This window comes from Lampetra fluviatilis, chromosome 40 (genome assembly GCF_964198595.1).
Source record: "Lampetra fluviatilis chromosome 40, kcLamFluv1.1, whole genome shotgun sequence".
Taxonomy (NCBI): Eukaryota; Metazoa; Chordata; class Hyperoartia; order Petromyzontiformes; family Petromyzontidae; genus Lampetra; species Lampetra fluviatilis.
The window spans coordinates 485,153-512,308 of NC_136314.1; the positions used below are offsets into that span (position 1 = coordinate 485,153).

General features: G+C 47.6%; 1 protein-coding gene across 10 annotated transcripts in view; it reads right to left on the bottom strand.

Moving 5' to 3' along the window:
* Positions 1-1,039: 1,039 nt before the first annotated feature.
* DOCK3 (dedicator of cytokinesis 3) overlaps positions 1,040-27,156 on the bottom strand; it is a 225,305-nt gene continuing 199,188 nt past the window's right edge. For 7 of the 10 annotated variants that reach the window (XM_078874837.1, XM_078874834.1, XM_078874841.1 and 4 more), the window contains 13 exons: positions 24,294-24,460; positions 23,445-23,531; positions 22,697-22,873; positions 21,222-21,305; positions 19,786-19,905; positions 18,956-19,056; positions 18,757-18,856; positions 15,977-16,061; positions 14,134-14,249; positions 11,871-11,961; positions 10,055-10,177; positions 9,002-9,084; positions 1,040-5,378 (listed from right to left, as the gene is read on the bottom strand). In XM_078874837.1, coding sequence (XP_078730963.1) covers positions 4,734-5,378; positions 9,002-9,084; positions 10,055-10,177; positions 11,871-11,961; positions 14,134-14,249; positions 15,977-16,061; positions 18,757-18,856; positions 18,956-19,056; positions 19,786-19,905; positions 21,222-21,305; positions 22,697-22,873; positions 23,445-23,531; positions 24,294-24,460 — 1,979 coding nt within the window. In that variant the 3' untranslated portion in view covers positions 1,040-4,733. The remainder of the gene's footprint in view (positions 5,379-9,001; positions 9,085-10,054; positions 10,178-11,870; positions 11,962-14,133; positions 14,250-15,976; positions 16,062-18,756; positions 18,857-18,955; positions 19,057-19,785; positions 19,906-21,221; positions 21,306-22,696; positions 22,874-23,444; positions 23,532-24,293; positions 24,461-27,156) is intronic. The other 3 variants (XM_078874835.1, XM_078874843.1, XM_078874842.1) reach the window with 2 other exon arrangements.

A 27,156-nucleotide genomic window follows, 5' to 3' on the forward strand; every position in this document is an offset into this window, starting at 1 on the left:
AATCAAATTACTCGGATTGCGCCAGATCTCGTCAGACTTGATATATAATTATGTACAATACATCTTCTTGGTTCTTTCGGTAAAGTCACGTAGAATGGAAATAATAAAATAATAAAAATAAAACATAATAAAATAATTCTCAAGACGTTTCGGCCACAACGCAAGTAGCCGTCCTCAGGTGGAGAACAGGTCTGTCGAGGAGACTCTTGGCCAAATCTTCTGTCTCCTCGACAGACCTGTTCTCCACCTGCGGACGGCTACTTGCGTTGTGGCCGAAACGTCGTGAGAATTATTTTATTATTTTTATTTTTATTATTTTATTATTTCCATTCTACGTGACTTTACCGAAAGAACCAAGAAGATGAATCCCTGCAGTCACGAAAGCTTTAAATCGAAATGTACAATACAGTCGAGTACTGGGGGACAGGCGACTGCCATGCAAAGGGCTTGGGCGCTGCGGTGGCTAGGAGATGTTAACTACCTCACCTGGTATACAAGGGGTAGTGGGTTCGATCCCGCCCTTGACGCCTGCTGCTGTATATTTGGAGTTTTCGGTGTCTCCCTATCTCCCTGTGGTCGCGTGTATTGTTCCCCGGGTCCTCCGGTTTCCCCCTCCACATTTATAAAGAGCATGCGTGTAATGTAGTTAGCTGCTATACATTCCCACACGATAACCCACTTTAATGTGGCTATGATTTATGGCCAGGTCGCTTTTGAAAAAAAATATCTCTACAGCTCAGTGAACCTTGCCTGGCGAAATAAAATTTGTTTACATTTAGTTTAGTTTGTGGAGCCACTTTTTGGGCAGCAGAGGGCAGTGCAGCATCATCCACAGTTCTGTTGTCACGTAGACGCTGCCGCGTCTACCGGCATTGATCAGCGCGGCCAACTATGGTCCAATAATTATCCCCTATTAACCCCACGCTGTGGGAGAAGCCCTAATCCAGCAGTGGACCCACAAAGGGCCAGCCACGATCACGCAGAGAGAAAGCGGTTGTTAGGTAGCAGTACGCTTGCAATGGACATGCGCAAAGGTCAATTTTTTTTAATCAGCATTCCTGCTAAGATTTATTAGATTTATGATATAACACAGTAGTTACTGCACTGTACAGCTCACCGTTATGATACAACTCTTTGTTTTCCCCACGAGCGAACAGTCATCTTTTACAAATATTCCACTCTTCTCATGTCTCTCTCACTCAGGCATAGCAGTCCTCCGCCCCAACGAACCGTGTTTAGTAAAACGCATCCGAAAAGTCAAATCCGAAATGTCTTGCCATGGAGAATTAATTTGAACCAGCGGGCGAGATTACGATCAGGTCAATGGCTTAGATACCAATGGCACGGTAGATGGTTGGGAGGGCCGGGGGAGGGAGAGGGGTACAACTCGAGCATTGTGAACGCAATGCTGGGCCCTGGACGCAAGCAGCAGGGCCCAGTCGAAATGTGCAGTGGCACACACGACGCTGTGTGTGCTACTCGCCGGAGGCACCCTGAGCCTAGAAGTGAAACAATGGGCCCACCCAAAAAACGCTTAAAAATAAAAACTGCAAAAATTATGTGCACTTCATATTAGCTGTGAATGCTGGCTTTGGTGCGTGCCAAATTGTGGTTTAGTTGGAGAGAAAAAAAATAGCGGTGAGGAAATGTGATTGCATTTGAAGGTCAGCATTGACATGCATTTTTGGAGGGGGTGGGGGTGATCACACTCAAGTTTGGAGTAAAAACCAATGTCTTGGCAGTTTTAAATTCGAGCATTCATGCACACTTGTGTTTTTGTTTGTTTTGATTTTACTGTTTAATGTAAAAAAATAAATGAAAAGGTTTTTTACTCCAAAAGGAAATGAGGTGTTGTTAAACCATTGCTCCTCTTTGCCCTGCCGATAACATTGTAGAAACCTTTAACAAAGTGCAGAATATACGTAAAACTATACTGTACAATAAATGCTTTTGTTAACCGCACGGAACATGCACCAATTTACTGCATATTCACTTAGACGTCACTGCAAACTAGTCATGTTAAGCGAATACCAGGCAGATAAAAATGTACAGCAATGCAGAAAGAGGGTTACAAACATTTCTGTACAAATTTCAGTCCACTTCCACTGGGCAAGTAGGTATACAAAAGGTTCAGCATACGGGACGTGATCACTAACTTTAACCCAGTAATTTGATTGTTAATATCACAATATTTTTTGGGTTACAGTTTTAAGGTCGTACTACAATCATTTATTTGAACTAAAACTTAAATGTTGCGATTTCGTTGACATAGGAATATTAATTAAAGCACGGTGTATAGTAGAATGTGTCACGCAAACAGAGAATACGTTGAATCCCTCTTAAAGAGATGTAGGTTGAATGAATGCTTGATAAAACTACTCATAGATTGCTACTCAAATGGATGTGTGGCTAGGAGAGGTGTAACGATGCATCGATTCCATGACTAATGATTTAAAGTTGACATACGTAGATGTTGTTGTTGACGTTTAACCAATAGTTTATGTTGCTTGTGGCCATGGGTTCATGTGACTGTTGCAGCCACGAGAGGCCACTACATTCACTGCAATGTTACAAAACAAATTGATTATGGTATCGAATCGTGATTCTGAATCACAGACAATTAATCGATTCGCGAGGGGGGCCCCGAATCGTTACACCCGTCATGGCCAGTGAATAAAATGCGACACCAATTTTTTTTCTAAAACCATGACACAAAGTAAATAGATGTTTTTCTTTATAAATTCTTCTTGTTTGCATAAAAAATGTTACACAAATTTAAAGTGCCGTTTACTTTACGATCTCATGAATTCACTCTACCCAACCCAATTTTTTATTATGTTCACTGCTCAAAGTTTATGTTATAATGCATTTAGCAATGTATATTTAAAACATAAATCAAGAATACACGCAAACTCAAACATACCACTAATGACATGATAAACACTGGTTAGAAAACATTTCTAGAGCCCTGTTTCGTGTGGGAAATAAACTCTGAAGTAGCTTACCATCTAGAATAGAACGCTGTTAATTTTTACAGTACCCCTAACCACTGCCAAGTCACGTGATTACAAGCTCAGTAGTTATATTCAGAGTTCAGTGGCTGAACAATAGCAACTACTACACAACCTGATGAACTCATACCACTTTTTAACCACTTTAAAATACAAAAGCAATTGTTAACGTTTTTACCAGTGGTAAAAATGACACGTGATGATAATAATAATGATAAATAATTAAACGTCCGCCATCATCTGGGAACTTTTCAGGTATTAAACTTAAAACACGAAAAAATATGTAAAAACATGTTTAGAATTTTTTTTACCACAACCACAATTAGGTTTATAAGAGTCTTACGTTAACCCACGAAGCATGTTTCACCATGTTTAAATTGATTCTACTCCCGCTACTGCAAGCACAGCAGCAGCAGACGCAGACGACGTACACCAACTTAGAAAAGCCACAGAGAGATCTACGCTCAAAGGCAATCTGCAACATCGCAGGATGAACACAGCGCAATGCATGCAAACGACACGAAACCATTCCGCGCCTTGTCTGTCTACCTCCAGGCTCTTGCCTCTCTCCTCGTTGTGATGCGCCAGCAGCATTCGGAAAAAACACAAACCCGAAAAAAACCCAGACCTCTCTCACTTGTATCGAGAACAGCGTACGTTGATCTTCTTTCGCACCGTACGTAGCCGACCGCGCACAGACAGCGACACCATGAACGAGTGCATTACCGCTGTAAGAAAAGCATTGGTGAAGAGGGAGCTCATATTAACGGTGACACGCGTAAGGGAGAATTGGCGGATCTGCCGGAGAGAAAACAATCTAATATTTACTAACATTCAAGGTGCAAGCTTTTTTTTTTACATTTTGAGCAAATGTCTCACTCGATTTTTTACAGTGTTTATACTCGTGAACAAATGTGAACACAAAACCGGCAGTATCGGGTTCACAGAAATGTTTTGCTCTTGATGATGTTAACTAAATTTTGCGTACCTGTGGTATTTTTTTCCTTTTGATATTTTTTTTTAACAAGGTCCACTCGGAGAAGGCAACTTTTTTTATGAAACAATTCAGCAGATTATTGATTCTCGCCACAAGTCATGCTGTGCTTTCTTATTGAACACATTCTGTTTTTATTATTCAACCTTGTCCATATCTGGCCATAAAAAAAAACCTACCATGAATATTTCATGACAGAAATACTAATAAATAAACCTCATGCCCTATGCTTATACCTATAAATTCTACAACTACATTCGTCAAAGAAGTAACCAAAAACATAAACCCATCTTTCCTTCGTGCGGTAAATTTACGCGAGCGCTGTGGTTAAAGTTGAAATGACGGGGCAAGTTTCGCAAATCCCCCCCACATTTGTCCACCCACCTGCATGAATGGGTCACACCGCGGTTAGTCGATCGTCAGGCCGCGTGCGGTGGAACAAAGTGTGGGTACTCCCACGTATCCAAAGACATCTAGGCAGCATGGAAGAGCAGGCCAAAAACACCCTCGAGAAGGGGCTCACTAGAGCTTGCTCTAGCCGAGGCCCTTCTCACCAGAAGTTGGCGCAAGGACGTAATCACGGGGCACAACCCAGACCTTTTAACTGTGGCTTAAATCAAGAGGCGCATGACGAACCGTCTGAAATTCACGGGACCGATCTGGATCGACAGCGCGCTCTCCCGTCACCGCCGGATTTAACATTTCCTCTCTAATTCTACGCGGCGCCTTCACAGGTGGCTCTCGCTGTACATCGACGTCTGCGGCGACAGCGTCTTGGCCTTGGGCAGGGTGTTGGGCCTGCTGCCGCCGCCGCTGCTGCTCGGGGAGCTGTCGTTGCTGTCGTTGCTGTCGCTGCGGTTGGAGCTGCCGCCACCCCCGGCGCCGTCGCGGCACGGCTGCGGTGTCCGGGCGCGGGGCGTGGTGGGCCGCTGCCCCACCGTGCTGGGCTCCGAGCGGCTACGAGGGGGCTGCGGTGGGTGCTGCCGGTGGTGTGGGTGCGTGTGGTGGTGGTGGTGCTGCTGCTGCTGGTGCTGCTGCTGCTGGTGGTGGTGGTTGCTGTTGTGGTGGTGGTGATGGTGGTGGCTGTGGTGGCTGCTGCTGCTGCCGCCGCTGTTGTGCCGCTGGTGCTGCGGCCCCGGCGGCTGGGCGCCCGAGTCGGGCTCTGGCGGGGAGGCCTCGTCCTTAAGCGGCGGGACCTCACCGCCCTGGGGTGTCGCGCCGGGCGCTACCGCTCCCCCCGCGAGCGACACGCAGTCGCTGAGCGAGGACACTCCGCTGCTGGCGCTCGCCGACAGGGTGGAGTGGCTGCAGTTGAGGTCGCGTGCGGCTGTCGTTTGGCCCGTCGGCGAGCCCGCCAGCGAACGCAGGGACATCTGTGGCACAAGCAACCGGTCCTCGTTTCTCTCTCTCTCTCTCCCTCCGTCTCGTCGCTCGTTTGCAGCCGGTGTAAATAACAGCACGCAAAGGTGCGCTCACGAACTCCACATAGGCACGACTGCCGCTGTCTTGCGTGCATATCGTGTGGCCGCCACGTTGCTGGTAGAATGCACTTAACCTCGTCATGCTGTTCGTGAGTCGCACACACCTTTGCATCTTATTATTTCTATTTGTTTCCAGCTGGCACACATTCCACGTTATTACGGGGTTTTTTTTTCTAATCACGTACAGAAAGTGTTGGATTTGAATTACAGCCGGTGAATATACATCCCTGCGTGTGCAAGCGTGCTGCAGCAGGACAGAGAAACGTGTGGACATGCACACCCGGAACGCGTGTCGTGTGAAGGCCCCTGCATGCTCGCAGAGTTCTCTGGCAGGATTGTTACGCGCAGTATCGCACGCGATAGCTTTTGCTTGGAAACATTTGCAGGCCGCGCTGGAATTCCAGGGCCAGTGTAATGCAGTTGGACGCAAACACAATATAAGTTTACCAAGGGCCAAATTCGCTAATTGCTACACCATGACACAATTGGAACCTCATTTACCAATAACAAAATATGATAATAGTTTTTTTACCCTATTATCTGGCAACAAAACTGACACCTTTTTTTTGTGCGTGCGCCTTTTGGCGTCATCTGGTCCAACACCATGTGAGACTAGGCTCTAAAGAAAGCTGTCTTGGGTGTGGACCAATCAATTTCAAGGACAGTGCATACATTATCAGAGTTATGCTTTTTATTTGCATTCCGACTGCAGGTATTGTGGTCAATGCAAACATGACTCTTTGTAAAAAAGGTGTCAGTTTTGTTGCCAGATAAAAGGGTAAAAAAAAATATTATTTCTAGATTTGAAGCTTTCGTGACTTGCAAGGATTCATATTCTTGGGTTTTTTCGGTAAAGTCACGTAGGTAAAAAATTAAAATTAATTAAAGTAAAATAAAATAAAAATAAAATAAAAATCATGACGTTTCGGAGGCAACACAAGCTTTCGTCTTTAGGTGGAACCGTCACAGCACGATTGCTGCATCAAGTACCGAAAAAACCCGAGAATAACAATTATTATGCTACACCATGGTCACAAAACAGTTGGCACTTATTGACAGCAGCCATAAATGTTAACGAATCAATTCTCCTGCCGCAGGAGTATACGAATAAAGACAAAGGAATGGTGTTCTGCAGGCCGATATATGCTTTTATGTGCTCGAAGTTGGATATAACTCGACGTGGGCGTCTCATCTGGACAGAGGTCGCAACCGGGTACACGATACCCGTACCCTACCCGATACCCGGCTACCCGTACCCGGCCGGGTACGGATACGGGTACCCGTTTGCGACCCTGGTGCGGCCGGGTACGGGTAGGCCGTGAGTCACTGGTGAGTAGCCGTTTGTCACTCATTTCGGGTAGGGTACGGGTACGGGTAGGGAACGGCTACCCGTACCCGGCCGGGTACGGGTCGCCGTTTGCGACCCTGGTGCGGCCGGGTACGGGTACGGGTAAGGAATCAAAACCCGTTTGCGACCTCTGCATCTGGAGCATGCGCGCAGCAGCCACCGTGGGTGTCACGGGTGTCTAAAAGCCCCCAACTTGTCTAGGCATGCCTAATAGACAGCCACGGCATTTTGGATAAAACTCATGGCATTTTTGGAGTCTGCGGTTTTCTCTCTTCAGCGAGGTGACGTAAATTCCGATTATACCGACGGTGAAACCTTTAATTACACGGTGGTACACGGACCGTAGGCTTAACAGGACCCTGTCCCGTTAAGCCTACGAAACGTCGTTATTTTTTATTATTTTATTATTTTATTTTTATTAATTTTAATTTCATTTTTTTACCTACGTGACTTTACCGAATAAACTAAGAGTATGAATCCTTGCAGTCACGAAAGCTTCAAATCTAGAATTGGGACCCTGTCTGCAATCTACATATTGACCACCGGGAGCCGTGAACGAGCAGGGCACCGCCCACGTCCACAATGTGTCTGTGTGGGCTGCGGAGGGGCGTGGATGGTTGACACTCTGCCGATGAGAAAGCTGATCCAACTTGAAAGGGCCTTGAAACAATTCACTTCCCAGCTCTCCTAACCCTTCGTCAGACACTAACAGAGTGAGGTCTGGTGATTCTGTGGGCATGGTCTTAGCACGATGCAATGGAGTGACACAGAGTGAGGTACGGTGAAATATGTGAACCGGGCCAGCTGAATAGGACCAGGAAAACACTCAGGGCAACTTATTGCGTTTATGAGAAATATCAAACTATTTTTTTTTATTTCACCAGTTAAGGCCCACGAAGCTATATAGCTCTTTTTCCAAAGCGACCTGACCACAAATGGTAGCTCAACGAAGTGGCTTATCACGTGTAAATGTATCGCAGCCAAACATACTGGAAATGCACGTTGATTCCAAATGTGGAGGGAAAAACCGAAGGGCCCGGAGAAAAATCCACACGACCACGGGGAGAAAACATGCAAACTCCAAATATACAGCAGGCGGCAGGGTCGGGATCGATCTCCCGCATACCAGGCGAGGGAGTTCACATCTCGCCACCACGAGATGTTAGGAAAGCAGACCGTGTTACTTTCTTTCCAAAAGTTTTTTTTCGGGGGTGGGAGGTGGGGGGTGGGGAGAGGAATGAAATTTCCTTCCATCGATTTCCCATTGCTCAGCAAGCATGGCAAAAGCTGACGACACCGGTTTGAGGAGGTGGGGGGGTCGATACGAAACTTTTTTGGGGAGAAGGCTTTACGACATGGACTCGGTGCACGCGCGAGATACTTGAGCAGCTACCAGAGTAGAATTGGCTCCTGTCGCTCCTGCCTGAGCCTGAGCAGAAGCCAGGGTCCCAGAGATGGTGGCAAAGAACCTTGCCGGAGGCATTGAGGTCCAGTCCACTGAGCCACCAAACCACCGAAAGGCAATTTTTGTTCGGTAATGAGTCAGATCAACAAATCATTCTAATAATTACATTGCTGTTAGTTATTACCGCATGGACAAAGCCTTTAAGATGTACTGTTTGTTCATAACAATACGATAACAATATTGTCCCGCATTAGCACACAATCAACCACGTACGATCAAGAAAGCATGATAATGTTCTCATGGACCCGTGAACGCAATGTCATTACGGCATACTCTTAGGTTTTTTCGGTAAAGTCACGTAGGTAAAAAATAAAACATTAAATTAAAATTACTTTCATTAATTTAAATTTAATGCTTGATTTTTTACCTACTTTTATTAATTTTAATTTAATGTTTTATTTTTTACCTACGTGACTTTACCGAAACAATCTAAGAGTATGAATCCTTGCAGTCACGAAAGCTTCAAATCTAGAAGTCATTATGGCAAATGCGCGTAAGTTAAAAGGTGCGGTAGCGACGACCGGTAAATTGCCGCCGCACGAATGGTGACGGCGACAAATGACAACGGGGGGCAATGCGAAACAAACGCGGTCACAATCACGGCAAGGGCAATTGGGAGGGGTGATGTCCACGATGAGTCAGAAGATTTAACCATCAGTCGCTACGATTACAATTTTGGTCTCCGACTGCAGACACACGTACCTTGTGTAGGTTACGCATGGGCAGTGCTGGGGGAATGTCAGTGATTTGCTGGTGGAACGCCTCAAACCCAATGGGGAGCATTCCTGGGACAGAGAATTCACAGGCGATAAATCATTTGACGTGAACGGTTCCATCGCGCCGACGCCAGGTAAGACTTTGGCTCGATTCGCGGGTGCGCGGGAGACCTGGGGCTGATATGCATACTAATAATAAATATTGCATTCATAATATTCAGTTGATTGTTCTTGGCGCCGGTTCTGGGTGCCTTCCCACTCGTTTGTGCTCGTTACAAATTCTACAGCGTTTTGAGTCGTGATTTTCATCAACGATGCTGTTTTTAAATACAATTATTATCATCATGTTGTGCCCACAAAGCTAACGATACGTCTCAACCTGCAGTGGTTTTTTTTGCCCAGAGAACCTGCTAATCTATGTATGTATGTTGAACTTCTTTCGTGACGTACGTAGCCAACCATGCTAATCGGAGGTGCATTTAATGGCAGATTGTCCCTGCGCGGTGCAAGGTGACCACAACACCCGTCTGCAGGAGGGCGTGAGTCTGCCCACAGGGCAGCCGACGTTGCAAATGGTTAATCCAATTGAGTGGTCTGCTAAGGAATATTCTGAACACTTCGTTGGCTCGGTTTCAAAAACGTCGCGTGGTACATTACGGTTAACCGAGGAGGCCGGGGCCTTTGACGGTAAACCTCTGCAACAAGCGGCAAACGCGCTGATGCTCGGCCGTGTCGACACCACTGATGTACGTACTGTATGTTGCACTTTTTTCGCACCGTATGTAGCCATCCGTGCTAATCGGAGGTGTGGGGGAAGGACAACAAACTAAACATAAAAAGCACTTCGAAAGAAATTAGTTTTCGATCGAGATTTGAAAGTGCATAGCTCCAGTGGCTTCCTAATATCGCCCATCTGACAGCACGTGATGTGGTGGCCATCTTTGTTCGACGGCTAGCCAAAAGCCGTTGACGAGATCAACACGGTATTGTGTGTTCATTTGTGGCAAGCACTCCGCGTGTCACACGTGCGCCCATTTACCGGGGTGTCCGACCCTGGGGGGCACGGGAGGAGGCCCCAGGACAGACCCCTTGCTCTTCATGTAGATGGACATGTCCCTGGTGCCGCTGTCCAGACTCCAGCTGCTGGGCGCCGCTGGGACAGCTGCAACAATTGAGGATCGGCGTCAACCACCGACGGTGTGGTGCAACGTTGCCTTGTGATCCATCTCAGATCAGCGTAGGGGACCTGAGAGCCAACCGTATAACGATTCTGCACCACTCTAGAGAGTTTATGAATAGTTGTTTACGGTTCGTGGCTCAAATGCAGTGAGCTGACGGTTCTTAGCCTGGGCTCAAATGATTGCACCAAAGAAACGACCCTATTAAATTTGCAACTGTATTTCATTGGGAAAAAAATCCCGCTCTGAGAATTTAAACATGGGTTTCGACTGCTGTCATGCGAAGAACACTCCTCTTATGGCAGAGCCCACGGGAGAGGCCTTGCCATCTCGTGTGGATTGGAGGTTACTTGAAGGGATCTCAGGGGTAGTTCTGTGATATCCACTTCCATGGGTTATTCTATAACAGGACCCTGCGGGGTGGGCTGGTAGGAATAATACTTAGTACCGGTACAGGGATATCGACCGGGTATAGAGGAGTTAAAGAAAAAAATACTGTATTCTAGTGTAACGTTAATTAAAAGTGTTTGTTTTGACAAGAAACGCTGTGAGATTTAAAGACTTGTAGTCTTTCATTTCCAAACGATCAATTTGTTGAGTCCTGGGATAAATGTATCTTGTCTCTGTGTTAAAAAAACGTGCTGCGTTTCAATAAAGTAAATTTGAAGCGAAGTTTAAAGTTTCGCCGTGAGGCGCCGGAAGCGACGTCCATCTTGTTTAGTTCACAGATCACAGGGGGAGCGGGCGGCCATCTTGTCGGACAGACGGACAATCAGACGGACGGACGGACACATTAATCTATTGGTGGTCTGGTCCACTTCGTTCCTACCAGTAACAGGAAGGTTATCACTGCCCTGTGAGAGCTCCGAATGGATACTTCAAGTCATTACATGATGCCGGTAGCACACTCAGGATACATTTCCCAGGTCGAGACTTCGGGATATGGGTGACCGAGTTTTTTTTCCGTGTAGCTCCCAGGCTATGGAACACTCTTCCACAAGATATCAGGATCTCTCTGAGCCTGTGGAATTCTTTTTTAAATGAGTCTTAAAACCTATTCATACCATCCGCTAATTAAACTTTTAGTGCATGCAGTAAATGGATTGTTAAAATGTATTCATGATATATTTATTATGCTGTGTAAAAACTTGATTTGAAGCTCACCCTGCCGCTCTCATTGACTTGCTTATTTCTGTGTCCCACCCCCCTCTCTATATAATGCCTCTCCAAAGAGGCGTTTTTTCTCTGTGTGTCTCTGTGTGTGTCTCTCTCTGTGCGTGTGTCTCTCTGTGCGTCTCTCCCCCATGTGTGTCTCTCTCTCTGTGTATGTCTCTCTCCGTGTCTATGTTTCTCTCTCTATATATGTGTGTCTCTCTCGGAGCTTGCATTCTTTCACACCTGATGACGGTTGTTTGTGTTGCAATCGAAACGTTGTGTATCCTATTATTTATTTTATTTGTACGTGACTGAAAGAACCAAAGAGTAATTCTGCTGAGTGTCTGCTGTTGCTGCTGTGTCCTGTACAGCGCTTTGAGATCCTTGATGAGAAGCGCTAGAGAAATTGAATCATTATTATCATACGTGGATATTAAATACTGGCTTGCACTAATTTGTTGTCATCAGCATATCCTCAGCCACCGTACGTATATTCACGCTCGTCTTTGTTTCTCTACTCACCGCGCTCAGCCATGGAGAGGTTAGGATCACTGGAGAGTTTTCCTGATCCTGTCACCTGCTGGATTAAAGCCCTGTGCATCGCCGGTGGCTGCTGGAATCGAACCGACAGAGAACAGCGCCAACAAGCAGATAATTCAAAACGAGATAAAGGCTGCAGCGAGGTGAAGGAGTGACCACCTGCAGTACAAACAAGCCGGGCGGTACGGATTAAAATAGAACATACGAAACGGGCAATACAAGCGAGACGCAAAGCATACGTTCGATGGTTCTCTATGAAACAGACAATAATAGAAAGTGGCAAGAAGGGCTTGGAAATTGGATTTTGATTGATGGACTTGAGCATTGCGATTTGTTAAAAGTTGATTGTAATTTCACTGTTGTCAATTTAACTAATTATGTGGTGATGCTGTGTTGGCAGTGGTCCACAACGAAATAGCAACACAATTTTGATTTAAAGCTTTCGTGACTGCAGCGATTCATATTCTTGGTTCTTTCGGTAAAGTCACGTAGAAGGTAAATAATAGGGAAATAATAATAATGATGGTGATTGCTCGTGTTGCAGTTCAAACGTCGTGAGAATTTTTATTGTTTTATATTTCATTATTTTATTATTTCCCTTCTACGTGACTTTACCTAAAGAACCAATAATATCAACACAATTGTCACACTGTGGCCGTAAAAGGAACACATATACAAAAGGTGACAATTTGGGCAATGGTCCTCCTTCAGAGCAAAGAAGGACTTTCATTTCCAATTCAAATCTTAATTTTGACGATCGGTGCATGCACGACTAGCCTCCTGTGAGCCACGGTCATTGACTGAAGGCCCTGGTGCTGGAGGAATGCTTGGACTCTGGCCCCAACCACCCCTCAAAACTACCAGACAAACCGCGACTGCGGAGACAGGCATCATGTGCGAAGGCTCGTGGCAATTTAGAATCAGAATATATATTTGTAATGGAGGAAACCGATGGGCTATAAAGCTCTTTTTCACAGATTTCCAGTAGGGGCACGGCGTCAGAACGTTGCCACAACAAATGATACGAAAAGTATAGGAAACGTAGACTAATCAGTTAAAAGATACAAAGAAAACTAAGTTATTTTTTTTTATCTTACCAGGTAAAGCCCACTGAGGTTTTAACTTATTTTTCAGAAGCGACCTGGCAAAAAAATGTTAGCTCAAGTAATTGGCTCATCATGTGGAAATGTATAGCAGCAAAATAATCGAAATAATCGCAATGCATGTTTTTCAATGTGGAGGGAAAATCCGGAGGACCCAGAGAAACCATCCATGTGACCACGGGGAGAACATGCAAACTCCAAATATAGTTAGGACCAAATCCTACTTATCGCACTCTCTTGTGTCACACCGTCAACCAGGAGAAAGTTAGTCTGATACAAATTGGAAAGCGGTCAGTCTAGCAGCAGTGGAGGACAGGAGGCTGAACAGCCATCATCATTAAATAGTAAAAATCTCAACCCTGAGCAGTGAGAATTCATCACGTCACTAAATGGAGCCCGAGTGAGCCATGGCATGCGTAGCAGTACTAATAATTAAAATGATATCAGCGAAAATCAATAGCTGACCATGAACATTTGTTTCCCTATCCAGGACATTAAACGTCCCTTTCGTTGTCAGTTGCTTGCCAATCATGGGCAGAGTTTGACTTCCATATTTGCTGGGGGGGCGGGCGGGGTGCAGGGGTTCGCTTTGTCCCTCACATCAGGAATCGCGGGCGTATATAATGAATTCATCACAAAACATCTTAATTATAAACCCCTCAAAATAAATTAATAAAGGTATCCAGTTTGGAGAGGGCGTTGCTCTCCCGCAAACTCCGCCCGTGGTGACAACAAGAACAACAACAACAACACACACCACCCAAGACAATGCATTACAAGCAGTGCCCCACTCTTCGCACGTTTCGTTTTTATCTGCACCCAGGAGCAGAGGTCGCAACCGGGTACCCGATACCCATACCCTACCCGACTACCCCGGCCGGGTACGGGTAGCCGTTTTCGACCCTGGTGCGGCCGGGTACGGGTAGACCATGAGTCACTGGTGAGTAGAGGTTTGTCACTCATTTCGGGTAGGGTACGGGTACGGGTAGGGAATCAAACCCCGTTTGCGACCTCTGCCCAGGAGGTGGCAACACCAAGCACGGGTGGGGGGCGGGGGGGGCGGGAGAGTGGGGGGGCGGGGGGGGCGGGGGGGGCGGGAGAGCGGGGGGGAGAGCGGGGGGGGACTAGGCCGAGATCCTCACCTGGCCGTGCTCAGAGATGACAGGGAAGACCGCGCTGCACGGACGGTCTCGCATCAGCGCCGAGAGACCCGTGGGGTCGCGGCAGTGGCGGTACTTGTCCGACAGCATGGGCGAGCCTTCATCGACGCATCGACACACGCCGGCGCGTTGTTTTCACGGTGCAACGACAACAATGACAACAACTGCAATTCGTCACTAAGTGGTGGTGATGTCACCACGGCGCTTGTGCCAGGCTATGTGCACTTTTAAGGCAACGTCACGGGACAGACTCAGCAGGTGCCATGGGTTGACTTACTGAGATGACTGGCCGATGCACCATCTGTGCCCCGTACTATGCCAACTCGCTACGTTTTACCCGCCCGGCGCTCCGTCCACCCATTTCCCCCCTTAATTTTGTCCATCTTCCCTCGTCTTCCCTTCCCCATATAAACAAACAAAAAACCCTCTATCCCCGCTCGCAGTGCCCTACGTGAGTGATGGGGCAATGAGACCAATCTTCACCCAATCCCCTTACACCCAGCACACCCAGGAACACCAAGTTTGGGGGACTTCGGGTCTGCGGAATTTGTGCACCCCCTTGCCTTGTTCCGGTTCACGCTTTCTACCGGGCTCTTGTGAAGTGAAGTAAAATAAAAGAATGGTGTGCCACAGGGGAAAAGGGAAAAAAAAGGTGCAGCCCTGTAATTGCTTGTTCGTTTGCTCACGCGAGTTCTGGCAGAAAGAGCCTCCACTAGTGTGAGCTCACCCTCGATATCAGTGGTTCTTAACCTTTACTGCAGCATTGCACCCCTTTGGTTCTCAATGATAATTTAAAAAAAAAGTAAGTTAACAAATACATAGCTTTGATGAAACAAACGTATAGGCCCGTGCTTACTCTTTGGTTCTTTCGGTAAAGTCACGTAGAAAGAAAATAAATAATAGAGTGCGACGTTTCGATTGCAACACAGGCAATCGTCATCAGGTAGAACTAAATTTGAGAGAGAGACAAAACACAGACACGGAGACGCACAGACAGACACACAAGCAGAAAGAGACAACTCTGTATGTCTCTCTGATCTCTGCACCTAATTGGGTTGAATGATGACGTCACCCTGCTGCTCTATTTAAGACGGGAGCAGGTGGAGGGCTTCACTATTCTGGCAAATTGCCCGATGATGCTGGATGTAATTACCAGCGAAACGCCGTGCTCAAAAATTGTAAATGTTGTGGATTCACTCTTCAACACACCGGTGGGCTAAAGTAGTGAACTATTTGTCTTTTGTCAACGTGACACTTTTTTTACTGATTGGCCGTGTCGGGTGGTGGAGGGTTATGACACATTTATAAATAACTCGATCTAACCCAAAAACGTTTATTATGAAATAATATTGGTCGCGAAAGCCTACGTGTTAAACTATTTCAATTTTACCAGGTAAGGCCCACTGAGCTGTATAGCTCGGTTTCAACAGCGTGTGGAGGCTTATCGTACGGAAATTTATAGCAGCCGAATACACTCAAAGCACGTTTGTAAATGTGGAGGGAAAAACCGGAGGATCCGGAGAAAACGCCGCGCGACCACGATGAGAACACGGCACCGAATCCACGACATCCTGTATACCAGGCGAGGTAGTTAACTCTAGATTTGAAGCTTTCGTCACTGCAAGGATTCATATTCTTAGGTTTTTTCCGGTAAAGTCACGTAGGTAAAAAATTAAAATTAATAAAAGTAAAATAAAAAATTAAATAAAAATCACGACGTTTCGGAAGCTTGTGTTGCCTCCGAAACGTCGTGAGGTAGTTAACATCTCGCCACCGTGGAGCCCCAAGATGATACCACTGCAGGTGTGAAGCGTGGACTCGTCACCTCTGGCGCTGCACGGAGCGGAGCTGATGATGTGTGCGGACACGGAGTGGGCTGAGCTCAAACTTGAAGATGAAGAGCTTGGCTGCTGTAGAGGAAGAAAGCAACAAAGCCAACGGATGCGCTGCGTTAGTCACTGTGGGAGCAGCCGTAGTTAGTAGTCATCGTTACACTGAGTATTTGGCTGCTATCAAATTTCCACATGATGGTAAGCCACTTCGTTGAGCTATAATTTGTGGCCCAGGCCACTTCTGAAAAATAACGATATAGCTCAGTGGGCCCTATCTGGTAAAATAAAAAAAAGTTTAGTTTTTAGTTCAACTATAATCATCTCGTGTCAGAACTGATAGTTGCATCATAATGTCGTCCTAACGCTCCGTTTAGCTTGCGACATTCTGTCCCTTCATTTGTTGTTCTGTGGCATCGCCAGGCTGTGAGTGAAGGCGATGAAGTGTGGAGGTCTTAATCCAGCAGTGGACATTGGCAGAAGATGATGATGATGATGACACGTGCGGATGTGCAAGCAGTTTTTTTTAGGCGCCCATAATTTCTGCGACTTTTCAAAATTCCGGTGTTAGCTTATTTTGATGAATGCTATAATGTGAAATCTCTTCAAGTCTCATAGCAAAGTAAAAAATCACAACCTAGGGCAGCATGAGAATCAATTTTTTTTAAGTAGTTTGTACTTGCGGCATTACCATTCTTATCACGCAAAAGCTTATTCTTATCGCTAAGGCACTCTGCTTGTGCGTTGTGAGCTTTAAAGAGCATTTCTTTAGAGTCCATTGCAGCACGGGCTGACATTAATAGACAAATCCCAGTTAATATGATGCATAAGTAGGCATATTGCCAAACGGCAGAGAAGAAATATGGAGTGTGGAATATCAGCCATCATTCATTAAAAATATAAAAACTTCAATTATTAATCACGACTAATCACAACAATTACCCTGGGTAGAAACACAACCTGAACCGAGGAACAATCCACTCGTACGACCGAGCGGCAGACGTAATGGTGAGCATAATGCAGACACGTGTTTCAGCACAGCCGTTCAGATAACGAGGATTCAAAACAAGGATGAAGAATCATGCAAACGCATGGATTTTGAAACGTTTCTCGACACGCGTTTGTCCGCAGAAGTATCTATTTCCAGTACGAGAGATGACAAGTATCTGTCCTCGCAATTGCGTTTGCAAAGTTGCTAATAAATATATTATCTGGCGCTGATTGACGAGCACGGGTTTTGGGCAATGCTTTGATGAATTTGGCTGCTTTTCTATTGGGTAAGTCCCTGATATCAACACAGTTGAGGCTAAATGTCGTTCCGATTGGGACATCTTGGTAAGAAGGAACACAGAGGCACAACAAAACGGGGAAGGTTATAATAATAGGGGTTTTCCCCTTTTTACCGCTGTAAAATCTTCGGCTATAACAGCTACTGCCATAACAGCTGCTACTTTAATAATAGGGGTTTTCCCCTTTTTTCTGGCAACAAAACTGAAACCTTTTTACAAGGATTCATGTCTGCATTAACCACAATGCTTGCAGTCAAAATGCAAACAAAAGCATCCTATGATAATATATGCATTGTCCTTGAAACTGATTGGTCCACACCAAGGGACGGCTTTCTTTTGAGCCTCGACCCAATTGGTGCTCGGCCAGAGGACGCCAAAAGGCGTACAGCTCAAAGACAATGCACTATCAGAGTAATGAAGGCTCGGGGTAAGCATCTACATCATTATTATATTTTGGTACTGGCAAAGGCTGTCTTTCCGACAGACCTGTTCTTCATCTGAGGACGGCTGCTTGCGTTGTGGCCGAAACGTCGTGAGAATTGTATTTGATTATGTTTTATTTTTATTATTTTATTATTTCCCTGCTACGTGACTTTACCGAAAGAACCAAGAAGATGAATCCCTGCAGTCACGAAAGCTTTAAATCGAAAAATGCATATATTATCACAGGATGTTTTTTGTTTGCATTTTGACTGCAAGTATTGTGGTTAATGAAGACATGAATCCTCGTAAAAAGGTTGCAGTTTTGTTGCCAGAAAAAAGGTGAAAAACCCAATAATAATATTTTGGTACTGGCAAAGGAGGTCTAATTGATGATGATACGGGGAAGGGTTCTCTTTATTCACACGTGGTACTCCCAGTCTCGGCCACCATCTTGTTCTCCTCCTCCTCTCTGCCTCCCCCTGCTCCTCCTCCAACCTTCCCTGGCCCCTCCTCTCAACTAATCCCTCCTTGCCTCCTCTCCTCCCTCTGACATGTTCCCACCCCCTGTCCATGGATGTGAGAGCTCTGCTGTGTTTTGCTATTCTTCTAAGGGTGCTTATAACACCCTCGCATCTTGATGAGAGTAATTGGGAACCCCCCAACAGACAAACAGGCAGGCAGACAAATTAATGGATAGATGGTCAGACAGGATGCATTATCGCTTTCAATCTTAGTTGAAACATTAAAAAAACACACATTTAGGTACATCAGCTTATGGGCCCTTTGGACCAACACAAACGATGGTGATGAAATTTAGAAAGTAAAAACCGGCGGTGCAATTTGTCTGCTTAAACAAACGCAGTTGGAAAAGTATAGTTCGAAGGGTCCTATAGGCTGATGGACTTGTAATCTTTGGTGGTCAGTTATCGTGACACCACGGAACGGACAGAGCGGACGCATTGACGCTTGCAACCTTGGTTTGTGACGTGCGTCAACATAGCGACATCGACAAATAACGAGGGACGTGGCGGTGATCGCGTTCGTTGGTGTGCTACTGTACGTACCAGGCTGTCGGAGAGGGCTGCCATGTTCCCAGTCTCGGCAGAAGCCTGGGACGACAGTGAAGATGATGAAACGCGATTTGATCCTGGAAGGCTGAGCGAGCTGTAAGGTGCAAAAAACACAGCCTCCTGTAAGGACGATGACCGGAAACGAGCCGCCGAGGATTGAGTTTCAAGCGCGGAATCGCTGACCCATACTGACCTTTGTCGGTTGAAGATCTTCATGCTGTTTGGGGAAAACACATTGGGTTGGCCCAAGCTTGCGGCAAACGCCGGACTGATTCTGCCCATGGACATTAAGTCCTGAATGTGGAAAACAAAAGAGAAAAGAAGTAATTCAGTAAGTGCTGTAAATGCGTGGATATTTTTTTTCTTTTTAACACCCAATGTTAATTGTAGGCATGTCGCGACGCATCGGGTTGCGATTAAACACGACCCGCTTGTGCTCATGGAGCTATGTGCATGGTGACATGGCCGAGCGGTGGTGCGTTTGCCGCTTGTCGCAGAGGTTCGTGGTTCAAGCTCGAGGGCCGCCCTGGTTAACACTGCGGGTGTAATTTACCACGCATAAGAGCCGTCTTGTTCACATTGGACGTCACAAATCCGTGACGTTATTCCAAAAAAAGATACGGTAAAGTTTGCTGGTGTCAAATTTACTACCTTTAAAAAATTCTGTACAAATTACTTAATTGGGTAAAAAAAACAATGTAGCAACGTCGCCCACGTCTGGCAGACGAGACTCGGACTGTGAAACATCGCGCCTTAGTGATAGCCTTGCGCTATGAGAATGGCGCAAAAGACCAAATTATTGTCATTATACGGCTCGCTTAAACTTTCCAAAAGGTTGGGCCAAAGCTGCCGCCACCTTTACCCTCCGATATCCTCCTGCCCGTGCTGAGACTTGTTCGCTTACTTGTGGAGTGGGGAAGTAGCGTGGCGTGGCAGTAAGTGGCATGCTTGAAATGTGTTCAAATGCTCCCACTAAATGGAGCACGTGGCGGGAAACTCCGGTGGTGGATAGAACGAACGAACCTGACTGGCCAGGCTGCTTCTCATCATCTGGAACTGCTCCAGGAGCTTGCGGTGTAGGGGCCGCATCTCCGGGTGTACAAATCGCTCGTGGACGCTGAGGCCAGCCCCAAGGATGTACACCTGGACGGAACAGCAATGGCTCGTCACGTGGACCGTGCGTGTGTGCGAGTGTGTGAATCGCGGAGATCAGAAATGTAGGGGTTAATTGCACCGTGCGACGAACCCAGCGACACAAGTTTGACTCCCACTCGTGGCCAACATCGGTGACGAATGCCTGAACCGGTCCTGGGACTCAACCCAAGTCGAATTAGACTGAATGAAATAGCTAGAATGGAGTGTAAATATCGGTAGAGGGAAGACAAAGGTGGCCGGGCAAGGATGATTCTGGGAAAACCAGGGCAGGTGGTGACCTGAAGTACAAGTGGTGGGTCTGCCAGTCATCTAACCGTACTTACCATAATTATCGTGTCAAACGATACAAACTGTCAAGCCATTTTTCTTTTGGCGAGCTTTCTTTTGTTCGCCACATATTTACTCTTGTTATCTATTGAGTCCCAATGCCAATGCTTGATTCAATGGAGTTGACCGAAAATAAAACTTTGGTTAGATTCTTGATGCACCAGTTAAAATAAATTACAATGCGATTTGAACAATGAATTGATTCTTGTAAATTCCCATACCAATTGCTCGACACAACGGTGAGCCAAATGACTAATTTCCAATGAATCTGAATACTTATCTTAGGAATGGATGTGGTGAGACAACGCTGCATATGAATTGCTGGCCACAGGAATCACACCACTCGTGAAAGAACAACACAGTAGGACATGTATGTAAGTAAGTTGAACTTCTTTCACACAGTATGTCGCTAACCGTGCTAATCCGAGGTGCGGGGGAAGGATAACAAACTAAACACAAAACATCTATTCTAAAAAAATACGTTTTCGATCTAGATTTAAACGTGCACAGCTCCAGTCACTTCCTAATATCGGAAGGAAGAGCATTCCAGACGGCCGCAGAAGCGCATCTGAATGAGCGCAATGCTGTGATCGTCTTTGTTTGATGGTCTTGGGACAGCCCCAAGACCCAATGACATAATTATATCGTACATAATAGTGCACTTTGAATTGTTATCATAATTACACTGTTGTTCATCTCAATTAAGTAAATTTCAAGACATTTTTCAGCTTTGGGATCTTAGGCCAATACCAGATCCATTGTGTGTTTTATTGGATCATGGGAGGAAGCACTGAGGCGAGCCCCAAGGATGTAAGTAGACAACCCCGGAGGAATCCCATGCAGAACGGGGCGAGAACATATAAACTACACGCAGAAATGCATCCGAGTTGGGAATTAAACCTTTGTCCTTCTTGCTGCGAGGCAGGAGTGTTACTGCTGCGCCGCATTGCCGCCCATGGGCAACAGCGGTATTGTACCTGCTCAAGCATCACGTCCTTTAAGCGGCCAATCTTTTCCACGTCTTCTGGGTGGGTTGCCAAGTACTCTTTGTCGAAAAATGCCTTTCGGGTGACAAAGCAAAAAAACAACCCACCTTTAATTAAATCGCTTTCACTTAAGCCACGCATCACCCTTGACTCAAGATAATAACAATTACAGCCGTCACCTCCATAGCGCAGGCGCTCAGCGTCAGGGTTTTACAACAAAGGGCAATCAGCACGGCGAGGTGCATTCCGTTGTCTATTTTCCTACGTTTTTTCAACACATTCCTGCGGAGGGAGATGGTAGGAACGTTGGGTTGCTCGGTCAATGGCCAGGGTCAATGGCGGCGTGGTGTATTTCGCAAAAATGGCCGACTGTGAGGGCGGGCACAAGCCGGCGTGAGTAGGTTAAACGTTTAAGGGCACCACGGGGTGACCAGACCCTCCCCACCCAGCCCCACCCCACCCCTCCCACCCCCCACCCAGCCCCACCCTCCCCACCCAGCCCCTCCCCACCCTCCCCACCCAACCCCTCCCCACACTCCCCTCTCCACCCAGCCCCACCCCTCCCATTTTTGGGATGCACGACGGACGGACGGACGGACACAATAATCCCCTGTGGGCTGGTGTAACCAGGAGGTTCCTACCAGTATAATTTCTTATTTTGCTAAATAATTATGTTCAGACTGTAAAGAGATGCTGCCCTGGGTGTAAATGGTTAGCACGCTGTAAATTCGTTCTCCCAGCACAGCAGTTGAAATGTCGGTCGCGTCTATTCAATCTGCCCCGACTCTGTTCGCCCGACAGCATAAACGGGTAAACCCACAACATTTACAATTCGAGTGCTTTGTGTCGCCAGTAATTACAAACTAGCATCATCAGGCTGGTTGTAAATACTGACGAAACGTTGTGCTCGAATTGTAAATGTTGTGGGTTTACTCTCCAACACACCGGTGTGCTGAACTAGTAATGAATTAGCACGTTCTGTTTACGTGACAAACCTTACTAATTGGCTGTGTCGGGTGGTGGCGGGTTTAACGACACATTTGTATTTATGCGATCCAACCCCAAAAAAACCCTCTATTATGGATAATATTGGTCGCGAAAGCCAACGTGTTGAACTGAGAATAAACGTGTTCACGTTAAATCGACTGGCACCGCCACGTTTGGTGGGGGTCGGTGAGTATCCCCGAGGGTTCAATCGAGGCCCTTTCGCCATCAGTAGCGTGCGCAAGCGATTGCACGGACACACCATTTACATTTCACACCCCCAGGATTAACGAGAGCGGCCGCTGCATCTATAATCGCGAAGCCGTGCAGCGAGCGGCGAACGAGCTACAACTGGGCCCAGCCACCACCCATCCGATGCTACGACGTAATTTACGATGGGGTTAGGCCCCACTGGCGACGCTAAGACACGGAGATCCGGACTGCGTCACATCGAGGATGGTGCACTGAAGGTGAATTGGGACCTCCTGGTATCGGGCGATGCCTCCGTTGACGGCCGCGTTGATTACGCCGTTGAGGCACATGCTCAGGGGGTTGAGGTTGTGTGGAGGCTGAGTGCGGTACTGCCCGATGAGCAGCCGCAGTTCCGTGTTCTTGTTCTCCACCGCCTCGATGGCGTTCTCCAGAGGGCTCATTTCCGCCTGCGATCGCCCGCGCAACGAATCATCAGCATCATTTTCATCATCGTCGTTGTCGTAGCCATCACGTAACATTTGTACCGCGCCTCCCACGCAGCACATCTCAAAGTTGTTGTCGTCCTGTATCCTATGCCTCTCTTTTCCACTGGTGCATCTGAGCCGAGCCAAATCAGGGCGCTCCCTTTTATCCGGGTGGTTTTCCACTGGCTATTATTTGCATTACTGAGCGAGCACCCAAACTGTGATACATTGGCTTAACAATACAGCTGAACCTCGCTCGGGGCCAATCAGGGCCAGAGGCGGAGAATATGATGCGTTCACTGTGTGAGATGTCAGTCAGGACACTGCAGGGACACAGCGTCACCGCAGCATCTGCATGCGTCTCGACTCGTTGCTGTGTCATGTCAGCGGCGTGGCTCAGCTTATACAGTGGAAAAACCATCTGGCACCTCCTCACCTGCGCCAGGCTGGCCTGGCACTGTCAAAACAGAGGTATTATTGTGGAACCACAAGAACACCACACCTCGTTTAAAACAAAACAAGGTACGACGGATTTCATAATTTTTAGACTCACCACTTCCCTCTTGTCAACTTCAAACCAACGGCATATTCCGGGCAGAGGCTGCTTGAGAATTAGTGTGGTTCGTTCAACCCAGAGATTCTGTGATTATAAAAGAAAAAAATGACAATTATAGGACTTAATATCTGTTAGTTTCATATTTTTGAAACAACAAGAATTAATCGTACATTTCCTAAATATTATTCACAATACAGTGGTTCAAATCAGATTAACTGATTGGAAGATATTCGGTGTTATTCAATTACCATGCAGATTTTACTAAAATAGCTCCAGTTGCTTTTTCTCCTGGAGTAAATTTACGTGAATAACGCCTCACGGATATTCATCTATTGGCCCGTAGGAACAGGCTCAAGCCAACCTCTACTGACGCTGACAGGCTGAGCTGTTTATTCAATCACAAGTGGAAATGGAGCACACCCCCGTGCGTCCGATTCCTCGTGAAACGGCACAATAATTTGCGGCCATCATTGTTGTCATTTTGTTTCCAGCATAGCCCGGCCCACGCACGGTGGGGCCGATGTGGTCAGCGACGAGCCGCGGCCTCTCTTCACCTCCCTTGGCGAGGCCAAATGCCACCGCTGCCACTCCAGGGGAGACGATCTGAATAAGGCCCTCACCCGGGCAGCTACAGCAGGGGCCAATAAAACGAGCGGGTGACTCTCCGATCGAAGTCATATTAATCGGCCTCCACCTAGGAGGCCTGGTCTCACAGCTGATTCATGGGCACTGTCAGCATTTATATATTTATCCACCCATCCACCGGCCTATTTCTTTTTGACGGAATTTTTTATTTTTTTTAGAATGCTCTCAGGCTCACAGACAAGAAAACGCTACTCATCTTGCCTTGAACTCATTTTCCTTGTCCTTGGTGCCTTTGTAGAGGGGCCGGTCGTAACGGAATTTGCAGATGTTGTTGACGCGGTAGAAGCTCTTGATTCTCTCCGGTATACGTTCGTTGCGCAGCACTTCCGAGACGCCGGGCACCGGGGAGACGGCAAAAATCTGGATATCTGCACGGCGGTTTCGCGGGAGGGAGACGCAAACCAACGGCAACACGAGAGGCGTCATGAAGCCAGCAGGGCCAGCACGGTGCACACTGGCAGTGCGGGAATGTTTACTAAAAGGCACGGCGGCCCTGCAAGGCACCACGCTGTGGCGAGATGTTCGCTACCTCGCCTGACATACAGGAGGTCGTGGATACTCCCGACTCTGACGCCTGCTGTATATTTGGAGTTCGCGTGTCTCTCTCTCCCCATGGTCGCGTGGATTTTCCTCCAGGTCCTGCGGCTTTTTCCCCTCCACATTTGGAAAGACGCGTTTAGAGTATTTGGCTGCTCTACATTTCCACGTGATAAGCCACTTCGTTGCCACCCGTTGCACGGTGAAGTTGCTAATGCCAAACGTTCACCACTTGTCCTCAAATGTCTCCCTCCCCCAACCCCCATCTGCAATCTGTAATCTCTCCTCGTTGTGACCCTCCCACGTGAGTGCTGTGAAGTGTCGATGGGAAGATGACATCGCAACGTGCCATCGCCAGGACTGCGCGGTAAAACTACGCACGGTTGTGCGTCAGGTCGTACAATTTGTCAGGGCATCCGTGATGAACGGCATCGTAAATAGGCATTATATATACGTGTGCCCTGTGTATATATATATCACAGACTGAGACAGATGCAATTAAGATTGGAGCCAGAGGCAGCAGCGGGGTGCGGTCAAAAACATCAAAGTGGATTCTCCACTCAAATAAGATTTTTCTCATCTCCCGTTTACAGCCCTGAGCCACTGGTGGAAATTACACATTCCTTGGACAGGGGCGAGGCATTCCATAGAACACCGTTGACTCTTCGCAACGTGGTATTCATTTTATCAATCACAGATGGTCCATTTTTGAGCAGGATTTGAAGACATGGCCTTCTGCTCACGAGTAGTCACCGTGCCAGTGTTGTATAGAGACTGGCAGTTCAATATGCGTGTGTAGATATGCATTCGGTAAAGGTGCAGCCCTGGAGTTGCTTTGCTCATGCAACTGCTGGCAGAGGGGCCTCCTTAAGAGGGAGGTGCAGAGGGGATGTTGGCCGACCTTTTGATTGCAAGCACAGTGTGCTAACTCCTACAGCGTGGCAGCATCCCATATCAATCAGGTAAAGGCCCATTAAGCTATATAGCTTTTTTTCAGAAGCGACCTGACCAAAAATTATATAACTAAGTGGATTATCACGTGGGAATGTATTGCAGCCAAATATTCTAAATGCATGTTAATAAATGTGAGAGACAAAAACCGGAGGACCCGGATAAAAAATCCACGCCACCTCCGGGAGTGAGACATGTAAACTCCAAATATACAGGAGTCAGGATTGGGATTGAACCCACAACCTCCTGCATACCAGGCGAGGTAGTTAAAATGTGCCACCGCGGTAGGTAGTGCCTGGATGCTGCTGCTGTGTGCAAACAGTGGGAGAGTTCCAAAACAGCTACAGAGAAACACCTCCATTGACATTCATGCACGAGGGATCATTTGTGTGCTGCTCGTAAAATATAACGACGTCAACAAATGATGGATGCTGCTTGTGTAGCTGCTACTGCTGCTGGGGATGGTGGTGGGGATGCTATTGTGGATGGCGGTGGAGATGGTGGTGGAGATGGCGGTGGAGATGGCGGTGGAGATGGCGGTGGAGATGGCAGTGGGGATGACGGTGGGGATGACGGTGGGGATGACGGTGGGGATGACGATGGGGATGACGGTGGAGATGGCGGTGGAGATGTCGGTGGAGATGGCGGTGGAAATGGCGGTGGGGATGCCGGTGGAGATGACGGTGGAGATGCGGGTGGGGATGGCGGTGGGGATGACGGTGGGGATGACGGTGGGTATGCCGGTGGAGATGGCGGTGGAGATGGCGGTGGGGATGACGGTGGAGATGCCGGTGGGGATGATGGTGGGGATAATGGTGGGGATGTCGGTGGGTTGACGGTGGAGATGGCGGTAGAGATGGCGGTGGAGATGGCGGTGGGGATGACGGTGGAGATGCCGGTGGGGATGCCGGTGGAGATGTCGGTGGGGATGACGGTGGAGATGACGGTGGGGATGACGGTGGAGATGGCGGTGGGGATGACGGTGGGTATGCCGGTGGGGATGACGGTGGGATGACGGTGGGGATGACGGTGGGATGACGGTGGGGATGACGGTGGAGATGACGGTGGGGATGCCGGTGGAGATGGCGGTGGAGATGGCGGTGGGGATGACGGTGGGTATGCCGGTGGAGATGTCGGTGGGGATGACGGTGGAGATGACGGTGGGGATGCCGGTGGAGATGGCGGTGGAGATGGCGGTGGGGATGACGGTGGGGATGACGGTGGGTATGTCGGTGGGGATGTCGGTGGGGATGACGGTGGAGATGTCGGTGGGGATGACGGTGGAGATGACGGTGGGGATGACGGTGGGGATGCCGGTGGAGATGGCGGTGGAGATGGCGGTGGGGATGACGGTGGGTATGCCGGTGGAGATGTCGGTGGGGATGACGGTGGAGATGACGGTGGGGATGCCGGTGGAGATGGCGGTGGAGATGGCGGTGGGGATGATGGTGGGGATGACGGTGGGTATGCCGGTGGGGATGTCGGTGGGGATGACGGTGGAGATGTCGGTGGGGATGACGGTGGAGATGTCGGTGGGGATGACGGTGGGGATGCCGGTGGAGATGGCGGTGGAGAT